A 10,461-nucleotide genomic window follows, 5' to 3' on the forward strand; every position below is an offset into this window, starting at 1 on the left:
GAGGTTTACTCACCCAAACTCCTCTAAGAATCCGATCTGGCTGAGAGACCGCTCCAAATCCCCCTGGAGGATTCAGCTGGGCTTCTCTCCTCCTTTCTTCCCTTCTTCCTCCATCTGGACCCCTCATTCTTCCCTCCTTCTCACCAGCCACCTCCTCCTGCTCCTCCTGGTTAAGGAAAGAAACGGGTGCAACAGCAGAGGCCACGGACCCCCAGCCCCTTTCCATGCATTTTAATACCCAAATTGCTATAAAACAACCCAAACAGGCAAGAGGAAGGAGAGGAACACAATCACACTTTGGCTCTGGAATGGTTAAGGGGACAGAGCTCTCCTTCCTAGAGAGGCAGGAAATGGAGGGCCACATGGGGGGGGGTGCTGTCCAAAGTGGAGGACCTTCCTCCTCTGCCCAGCTGAGCTCCTGAACCCTCTGCAGGCTGGCTGCAATTTGTTTCTTGGGGGGAGCCTGTAAGTAGAAGGTGCATTTGGCTGGGGGGCAGAAAAGGGGCATTTGGGGGAGAAGAGCAGGAGATTCCAAGCTGAGGAGTTAGCAAAAGGCAGGGAAACACATGTTGGAATTGGGAATGGGGGAAGCAGTTTGTGCCAGAGTCAGACCACTAGTCTATCCAGCCCCAGGGCTGCTGCCTCCTTTCACGGGCAGAGGATCTCCCAAATTTCCCAAACTCCTAGTAGCTGGGAGCTTCCCAGTTTGAGATGTTGCCTGGCATTTTCTGCCTGCAAAGGGAACACAGAAATCAGCCTCCTACGGAGTCGGACAACTGGGTCTGTCTCGCTCAGCATTGCCTACACTGAACGGCAGCAGCACTTCAAGGTTTCAGGCAGGAAGCCTTTACTAGCAGCACTTGGAGATTCTAGGGGTGTTAAACCTTCTGCATGCCAAGCAACTGTCCTGCCCACACTTCTGCAAACCTTGCGGCTCCCTGGAGCCTCCCGATAGCTCCCTCTTCCGTCTGGGTGGAAATGTTTTGGCCCCATAACAAACAGCGTGAGGAGAATCCAGATTGTTTTCGTTCTGTATCAGGATGGGGAGCCTTTTCTGGGCAGCCTTTCGAGGGCCACACATCAGCAGGAGGCAGCGCTAGGGACAAAAGCAACAGAGCAACAAGTGTAAATGCTGCTGTCACATTGTAAATGTAAAGTAAAGGGACCCCTGACCATTAGGTCCAGTCGTGGCCGACTCTGGGGTTGCGGCGCTCATCTCGCTTTATTGGCCGAGGGAGCCGGCATACAGCTTCCAGGTCATGTGGCCAGCATGACTAAGCTGCTTCTGGCGAACCAGAGCAGTGCACCTTCCCACCGGAGTGGTACCTATTTATCTACTTACACTTTGACGTGCTTTCCAACTGCTAGGTTGGCAGGAGCAGGGACCGAGCAACGGGAGCTCACCCCGTCGCGGGGATTCGAACCGCTGACCTTCTGATCGGCAAGTCCCAGGCTCTGTGGTTTAACCCACAGCGCCACCCGCGTCCCCACAGTAAGCCAGTTTCTATTCACACTCTCCTCTCTGTCCTCAATCTAGCCAAGCAAAGAGGTGCTATCAAAGTTCAGGGGCACATTCCAGCCAGGCGAAAATGCCCAGGAATGGGGCCAAAGCAAGACTGTTGAGGGTGTGGCCTGGGTAGAGGGGGTGTGGCCTTGGGAAGGTTCTGAGGGCCAGATAGAGAGAGCCCCGGGGGCCATATTCAGCCTGAGGTCCATGATGCAACACACTCTGCGTTCTGCATGTTTCATTCCTCCAGGGTGAAGTGTTTTGGGGGAGAGAGCTGCTGCCCACCAGTGACATCTCCTTGTGTGCCAACAGAACAGAGCAACAGGCAGGCCACTTCCCTGCTTCTCTAAGAAGCGATGGAGGGCCCAGACTAAGCTGGGTCCACAGGGAACCATCCTCTCTCCCGAGTCGCCAGCTCCGGAGACACAAAGCCAGAGAAGAGATGGATGCTGGAGAGCCAGCCATTTCCAAGCCAGAGGCCAGCGCAGAGAAAGGCACAGGAGATGCCTCCCCTATCGTCCAAGTGGAGGCAGATGGGCAGTTTCCAAAATGGCCGTTGCTGAAACGTGTTAAAGGGGAGCAGGACAAGGGGCTGCTACAGCAGAGCTGGCAAGCCCAGTGGAAAGACTTCCTCCGAGTGGTTCAGCCCCACAACTCCAGCATAGAGAGCCCACAGCCACCGTGGGGGGACACCACATTATCTTTTATCCACACCGAGAGACCCACAACTGCCGGCCCGCAGGCTGGATGTGATGAGCGCATACTTTGTGGGCTGGCTGAGGATATGTATGGCTCGCCGGATCCTAGAGACAGAGAGGATTATGGGGAAGTGGAGGGAGATGGCCAACATGCCCTCAGCGCAGACGGAGAACGCCGGCTGTTCCGGTGGTTCTCCTACAGGGAGGCAGAGGGGCCCAGGGAATCGTACAGACAGCTCCACAATCATTGCCATCGGTGGCTCAAGCCAGAGAAGCGGACAAAGGAGCAGATCTTGGAGCTGTTGATCCTGGAGCAGTTTCTGGCTGTCCTGCCCTAGGAAATGCAGAAGTGGGTGGGTCGCCCTGAGACCTGCAGCCGGGCGGTGGCTCCTGCAGAGGATTTTCTGCTGAGGCGAGGAGAGGCCAAGACACAAGAAGAACAGGTGAGGAGAGCTTTTCAGGCTGTCCTGTGAAAGGCAGGGCGTTCCTCCTTCCCCAAACACCTGACCACAAAAACTTTCCTTCCTCCGCTGCTGGGTGTGGCTAGTCCTTCTTCTTCTTTGGCGATCACTCGTAGCCGAATAAGATTGTCTTCCATAAACATGGTTTTAAAAGTGAGTCCGTAAGTGACTGTAGAGGCCAATTCTAGATCCACACATCCTTCCACAGTGGGGACGTAGGTTTCTGGGTGGGAATTGATCATGGTGAGGGTTTGCCAAGCATGCCTGCCTCTTAGCACATTTCTCCCTTGCGTCCTGAGTTCGAGTGTCTTCAAAGCCCATGACACCTTTGGTAAAGGCTATTCTCCAATTGGAGGCAAGTGCTTCCCAGTTGTTGGTGTTTATACAACATTTCTTTAGATTTGCCTTGAGACAGTCTTTAAACCTCTTTCGTTGACCACCAGCATTACGCTTTCCATTTTTAAGTTCGGAATACTGTAGTGGCTTTGGAAGATGATAATCAGGCATCCGTACAACATGACCGGTCCAACAAAGTTGAGTCTTTAAAGCCCTAAACGGCCTTGGCCCAGTAGACCTGAAGGAGCATCTCCACCCCCATCGTTCAGCCCAGACACTGAGGTCCAGCGCCATTTTCCTCACTGCAAGAAGTGAAGTTACAGGGAACCAAGCAGAGGGCCTTCTTGGTAGTGGTGCCCGCCCTGTGGAACACCCTCCCTTCAGATGTCAAAGAATATCTGACTTTTAGAAGACATTTGAAGGCAGCCCTATACAGGGAAGCTTTTAATGGTTGACATTTTACTGTTTTTATATACACTGGCATCTTGGTACTCAAACGGCTTGGCCCCCAAACAAATCGGCTCTTGAATGCCGCAAACCAGGAAGTAAGTGTTCCAGTTTGCGAACATTTTTCGGAAGCTGAACGTCCGAAGTGGCTCCCACTGCTTCCGCTTGAGTGCAGAAAGCTCCTGCAGCCAATTGGAAGCCGGGTCTTGGTTTTCAAACCGTTTTGGTAGTCAAATGGACTCCCGGAACGGATTAAGTTCGAGAACCAAGGTACCACTCTATGTTGAAAGCTGCCCAGAGTGGCTGGGGAAACCCAGTCAGATGGGTGGGATACAAGGTGTGGATGTAAGGTAGGATTCTGTGCAAAATGAAAAAGGTCACATCTGCTTCCCCAGCTGCTTTTGTCTCTGGCCCTGTCCATCCTAAGCATTTTGCCCCCAGAGAGTTGACCATGTGGCAATGTGCCCACTTCAAGACTGGAAAAAGCTTCCATTAGGAGAAACTGCCTCACGGTAGGAGCTTGCGTTGCAGTTTGCAATTTGGGAATTTGCTGGCCTCTGGAATATTACTCTGGTGATGAAGAAGAAGGGGGGAAAGTGTTCACTGTTCTTTCAGGAGCTGGGCCTAATCCAGGAGGTGGCGGTGAGCTTTGCAGAGGCTGAGCGAACTGTGTCCGAAACTGCTCCGAGGCGTCTCATCAGAGAGGCTGGGAAGGGGAAGGAGGCCAGTTCGCCAGGTAAGGATTACCTGAGCTTGAGGTTTGTGGAGGTACATCTGCCCCTCCCTTAATAATATTCAGAAGGAATTTGGGGGGTTGCTGAAGAAATTTTAAAATAGGGATGCAGAAAAGGGGAGGCATGGGGAAGTCCGGGAAGTAAGGTTTAGGAAAAAAAGGTTATGAAATTATACATGTTTATATGTTTGTTTGTTTACGTATTGTGTATTGTTTGTGTTTATTTTGTGTTTGAAAAATCAATAAAAATTTATTTAAAAAAAAAAATATTCAGAAGGAATTTGAAAACAATCCTGTCAAAGCGATAAACAACTACCTGACATTCAGAAGACATCTGTTCAGGGAAGTTTTTAATATGTGACATTTTAGTGTATCTTTCATCTTTGTTGGAAGCCGCCCAGAGTGGCTGTGGAAACCCAGCCAGATGGGCGGGGTACAAATAATAAATTATTATTATTATTATTATTATTGCAGGCAGCTGAGGGCTGAAGGAGTTTTCCAGGCAACCCAGAGATTATTATTTTACTATTGTTCATTTCGCTTCTATACCGCTTTATATTTTTAAGAGAGAAAAAACCTCAAAGCTGTTTGCAAGCTGCATTAAAACATAAAGCAACCCAGAAGAAAAACATTACAGAACAAACATACATTCAAAGCTAGCTAATTAACAGGAAACTAAAATGTTATCTTAAAGATTTCAAAGTGAAACATTGCAAAGGGTGTAGGTCAGCTACAGAATGCACATTTAACATAGCAAAAATAAATAAATCTTAAGCATTCCAAAAGAAAACATTATTAAGGGAAGTCAAATATAAAATGCACATTTCATACAGCATAATTAGCAAGAGGGGAAAAAATATTAATTGTAAACACAGAAGGTACCTGCCACCTTTGTTGGCGATCCTGCCAATTGTGGTTCACTGCAGGAGGTGGTTTGGGAAACTCAGGCTCCATGACCTGGGTCTGCACCAAGAGCAGCCAAGATGGTCTCTGGCCTCTTGTGCAGCCTCTGCTTTTGTAGCTGGAGTCAGTCAGGCCCCGCCCTCCCAAGTAGGTGGGGAAAGGCCAGCAAGGCAGGGAGCAGGACCTCCAGGACTCACAGCCGATATAACTTTTTTTTGGACTTTTAAATGCTTTTAAAACTGTTTTTGCAAAATGTTTTATTATTGACGTGTTTGCCGCCCTGCACGCCTTCAGGAGTAAAGATGGGATATAAATTGAATTATTATTAGTATTATCAGGGATGTGGGAGGCGCCGTGGTCTAAACCAGTGTTTCCCAACCGGTGTTCCGCGGCACACTAGTGTGCCGCGAGGCGTTGCCTGGTGTGCCGTGGGAGGGAGGCGGGCGAGTCGGGCGGCGAGAGGCGGGGCGGCGGCGGCGAGGATCCGCGTCGAGCCGGGGGCGGCTCCGCGGTGGTGGTGCCGAGGTTTCTCTCTCCATTCTCCCCTCACACACACACACAGGAAATAACACAGGATCAGCTGACAGGACCCGGCCAATGGGGCGGCGGCGGGGCAGCGCGCGCAAAAGGGAGGAGCGCGAGACAGCGGACGAGGAGGAGGCCGGCATGTCCGGGCAGCAGCAGCAACAACAGCAGCAGCAACTCCCGGCGACGGCTCCTCAAGCCCCGGGCAACCCTACTCCCTCACCGGCCTCGGCCGCCCTCCTGCTCCACCCGCCGCCGCCTCCCCCGCCGCCGCCGGCCACCTCGGCCCTGCCGCCCCCTCCTCCGCCCGCTATCGCCGCCACCACAACAGCCGCCGCCGCCTCAGCTGGGCCCATGCCTGCCGGGAGCGGCGGCGGCAGCAGCAGCAGCAGCACCCCGGCGCCCTTCCCTCCCGGCGTGACGCTGCGCGCTGACGTCACGGGGCTGTAATGGTGGTGTGCCTCAAGATTTTTTTCATCAAACAAGTGTGCCTTTGCCCAAAAAAGGTTGGGAAACACTGGTCTAAACCACTGAGCCTCTTGGGCTTGCCGATCAGAAGGTCAACAGTTCGAATCCCCTTGACGGAGTGAGCTCCCGTTGCTTTGTCACAGCTCCTTCCAACCTAGCAGTTTGAAAAGCACGCCAGTGCAAATAGATAAATAGGTACCGCTGCAACGGGAAGGTAAACAGTGTTTCTGGTTTCCGTCACAGTGTCCATTGTTCCAGAAGCGGTTTAGTCATGCTGGCCACATGACCCAGAAAGCTGTCTGTGGTCAAATACCAACTCCCTTGGCCTGAAAGCAAGATGAGCACCGCAACCCCATAAGGATGGCTGTCAACTTTTCCCTTTTCTTGCGAGGAATCCTATTCGGAATAAGGGAATTTCCCTTTAAAAAAGGGGAAAGTTGACAGCTATGCCCATAAGTCACCTTTGATTGGACTTAACCATTCGGAGGTCCTTTACCTTTTGCCTACTTATTATTGGTACAGTGGTACTTCAGGTTACATGCGCTTCAGGTTACACACTCCGCTAACCCAGAAATAGTGCTTCAGGTTAAGAACTTTGCTTCAGGATGAGAACAGAAATCGTGCTCCGGCAGTGCGGCAGCAGCAGGAGGCCCCATTAGCTAAAGTGGTACTTCAGGTTAAGAACACTTTCAAGTTAAGAACGGACCTCCAGAATGAATTAAGTACTTAACCCGAGGTACCACTGTACTATTAATATTAGTATTTCCATTTCCCTGAATAAATAGGTCCATTCATTTGGTCCGTTCACTCTTTTGAGCCTTCCTTTCTCGTCTCATGTTCTTATCGCAGCTCTCTTTTTTCCCTTTTTTTTCCAGGTGGTGATGTCTGGATGAGTGACAGCGATGGGGAGCCACAGCGGATGTGGTCCAAAAGAGCCCGTAGTCTAGAGCTGGAACAGAGTTTTTTAAGGGATGGTGGATCCAAGAGAGACGATGGAAGGGGAGACTGGAGGAGGGAAGCCACTGCAGGCCCAGAAGGCTCAGCCTGCGAAATAGCCCCGCAACAACGGATACACAAAGGAAAGGGAAGGAGTTTGTGCACTTTGTGTGAGAAAAGCTTCAGCACTAAATCGAGTTTTAATAGGCACCAGAGGATCCACCCGGGAGAGAAACCGTACAAGTGCTCGGACTGCCAAGAAAGCTTTCTCGCCAGATCCAACCTCATTAGGCATCAGAGGATCCACTCGGGAGAGAAGCCGCACAAGTGCTCGGACTGCGGGAAGAGGTTCAGTCGGAGCGCGAACCTCATTACCCATCGGAGGAGCCACACTGGAGAGAAGCCGTATAAATGCTCCTGTTGTGGGAAGACATTTAATCAGAGCGCGCACCTCATGAGGCACCAGAGGACGCACCTGAGGGGAAAGCGGTACGAGTGCGCCGACTGTGGGAAGGGGTTTGCTCACGGGACTGCTCTTAACAATCATCAGAGAAGCCACACCGGAGAGAAGCCGTACGAGTGTTTGGACTGCGGCATGACATTCTGCAATAAATCAAGCCTTAATAGACACCAGGGACGTCATACGGGCGGAAAATCGTACCGGTGCCCAGACTGTTGGAAAGGATTCAGTCGCTGTTCGGTACTAGCCAGGCATCGGAAAACGCATTTGAGTGAGAAGCCAGGCCCCTGCTCACACTGTGGCAAATCCTTCCTTAGCACATCGGACCTTACTGCACACCAGAGAACCCACACAGGAGAGGAAGTTGTGTAAATTCTCAAGGGTTGTGGGAGAGAGATTCTTTCAGAAACGTGCACCTTACTAGAAATCAGGGAATTCTCATGGGACAGGGGGCTTAAGGCTAGCTCACACAATAGCCTGGGAAGGAGCAGGTACCCAGGGTTGACGCCATGGCATCAATAGTTGCCATTGTCCTTGCCAGTATCTCCTGTGGCACCTGTAAAGGAAAAGGTAAAGGGACCCCTGACCGTTAGGTCCAGTCGTGGCCGACTCTGGGGTTGCGGCACTCATCTCGCTTTATTGGCTGAGGGAGCCGGCATACAGCTTCCAGGTCATGTGGCCAGCATGACTAAGCCGCTTCTGGCGAACCAGAGCAGCGCACGGAAACGCCGTTTACCTTCCCGCTGGAGCGGTACCTATTTATCTACTTGCACTTTGACGTGCTTTTAAACTGCTAGGTTGGCAGGAGCAGGGACCGAGCAACAGGAGCTCACTCCGTCGTGGGGATTCGAACCGCCGACCTTCTGATTGGCAAGTCCTAGGCTCTGTGGTTTAATCCACAGCGCCACCCGCGTCCCCTGTACAAGGTCTCAATAAATATACCCTCAAAAATCCACAATACGTTCCTCCTGCTCAGTTCCTGTTCTCAGTGGATTGAACACCTCCCCTTAAACATGTCTGCATTTCCATTGAATGCCAGGACCCCAACTTCCATTATGAACTGAGGAGAGGCGCCAAAAGCTTATCACTGTGAGAAAGCGTGGCAGCGGCTAATGTGGGTTCCTTTCAACCCATTGATACTGTGGGCATGGACATTTTCTGTTCTTTCAGGTGTGGCAGCCATTTTGTGGTCGTCCCCCACCATATTATGCTACCCACAGATACGTGGCAGCCATTTTGTGTCGTACCACACACCCTACGGCAGCCATTTTGTGACTGGCACTCATGGCGCTTTCTCAAAATTCCAAAGATGCCCACTAGTGAAAAAAGATGATCAGAAATGGCCAGAGGCCTGTAGCTGCTAACAGTTTTCAGTTCTGGCAGCTGCTATGGGCGACTCTGGAAAAGCCCTGCTAGTTTCTTACCAGCCTCCAGGAAGGCGATGATCCAAAGATTTGGCAGAATACAGTGGTACCTCAGGTTACATACGCTTCAGGTTACATGCGTTTCAGGTTACAGACTCCGCTAACCCAGAAATAGTGCTTCAGGTTAAGAACTTTGCTTCAGGATGAGAACAGAAATCGTTCTCTGGCGGCGCAGCAGCAGCAGGAGGCCCCATTAGCTAAAGTGGTGCTTCAGGTTAAGAACAGTTTCAGGTTAAGTACGGACCTCTGGAATGAATTAAGTACTTAACCTGAGGTACCACTGTAATTGGAAAGAGAATAGAAGAGGGCAGCATTTGTGGAGCAGAAATGAAAAGTGGTTTGGGGGAGTCACTCCGTTCTTTTATCTCTATGGCGCCCTGCCTTTTTTATTGGTATAGGTTATTCCACACATGGGTCGCTTGTGGCCAGCTTACAGCTTTGGGACCCATTATTGAGCGACTCTTATCTTTCCTGTCTCCATGGCTCAGAGTCCTCCTTTATACACCCTTCCTTGTAAAGTTTAAAAGCCAATCTGCCATGCAGCAGAAGAGACGCTTTTATTGAATTCTACCATCTTTAGAAATGCGAGTGGAGCTGGATCTAAAATGTTCTTCCCGTGTAAAACACAAAACATCCTGCACACAGGGAGCTTTAAGGCGAAAGATTATGGTCTACTTCAGTTTTCTACGTGCAGCGAAGTAATCAAACACAAGTGCCTCCTAACCTGCATTCTGATGTGGAACTGTTTTGACATGCAATTTTATTTGCGTGTATGGCATTTCAACAGTCAAATTCAATTATATTTTGTTTATAAAATATATAAAATGGGCTTTTACTGTACTGGGCTGTGATTCTGTTTCATGTTTTTGCGGGGAGTAAGTCCTATTGAATTAGGCGGTACTTCTACAAGGCAGGTGCAGGGTCTCTGTGGCCTTCCAGTTGTTGTTGGGACTACAAATCCCATCAGCCATTGGCAATCCTTGCTGAGGCTGATGGGAGTTGTAGTGCAGCAACATCTGGAGGGCCAAAGGTTTCTCCACCCCTGCTATGAGATCACCAGGAGGAGCTCTGCCAAATCCAATCAAAGTTCCTTCTAGTCCAGTAACTTGTTTTCCCAAAGCAGCCAATCGGATGCCTCTTGCGATGATACCAGGCAGGCTAGAGAGGCGCTGCCCTTCCCGACTGCTGCTGTTCTGCATCTCATATTCAGAGGTACACTGCTGCTGTAGATGGAGGTTCCATATATCCTTCATGCCAATGGGCCATTGATAGCCTCATCCTTCATGGGTTTGCCTGATCCCTTTTTAAAGGTTAGCAGCCATCACCGCCTCCTGCAGTCCTGTGAAAGACCACGCATGAAGTAGGGACAAAATAAACTTCCATTTGTTTAGCTAGTTAGCTAAAACCTTTGCCTACCTAGAGGGGAGAATTATCAGGTGAATATGCAATTTTACATTTAAAGCACGTGCCATGCCATGTCAATCAACCACGTCAAAGAAGGTGGAGTCTCCTTCTTTGGAGGTCTTTAAGCAGAGGCTTGACAACCATATGTCAGGAGTGCTC

General features: G+C 50.6%; 1 protein-coding gene across 2 annotated transcripts; it reads left to right on the forward strand.

Annotated features, from left to right (window-relative positions):
* The first annotated feature begins 371 nt into the window (after positions 1–371).
* Positions 372–9,738, forward strand: LOC114592333 (uncharacterized). Of its 2 annotated transcripts, XM_077922547.1 has the most exons (4): positions 372–465; positions 1,758–2,648; positions 4,065–4,185; positions 6,954–9,738. In XM_077922547.1, the coding sequence occupies exons 2-4, from the start codon at positions 2,547–2,549 to the stop codon at positions 7,844–7,846; spliced, it is 1,116 nt and encodes a 371-aa protein (XP_077778673.1). In that variant the 5' UTR covers positions 372–465; positions 1,758–2,546; the 3' UTR covers positions 7,847–9,738. The 2 variants fall into 2 exon arrangements, with proteins under 2 accessions (XP_077778673.1, XP_077778678.1); XM_077922552.1 differs by lacking the exon at positions 372–465 and having other exon boundaries at positions 472–2,648.
* The last annotated feature ends 723 nt before the right edge of the window (positions 9,739–10,461 follow it).

Source organism: Podarcis muralis, chromosome 2 (genome assembly GCF_964188315.1).
Source record: "Podarcis muralis chromosome 2, rPodMur119.hap1.1, whole genome shotgun sequence".
In the NCBI taxonomy this organism is placed as follows: domain Eukaryota; kingdom Metazoa; phylum Chordata; class Lepidosauria; order Squamata; family Lacertidae; genus Podarcis; species Podarcis muralis.

Bases quoted from the DNA above. Each gene is read 5' to 3' on its own strand.
- LOC114592333 (XM_077922547.1), top strand. From the start codon at position 2,547: ATGCAGAAGTGGGTGGGTCGCCCTGAGACCTGCAGCCGGGCGGTGGCT. The intron at 2,649-4,064 runs GTGAGGAGAGCT...CTGTTCTTTCAG, and splicing joins CCAAGACACAAGAAGAACAG to GAGCTGGGCCTAATCCAGGA. The intron at 4,186-6,953 runs GTAAGGATTACC...TTTTTTTTCCAG, and splicing joins GAAGGAGGCCAGTTCGCCAG to GTGGTGATGTCTGGATGAGT.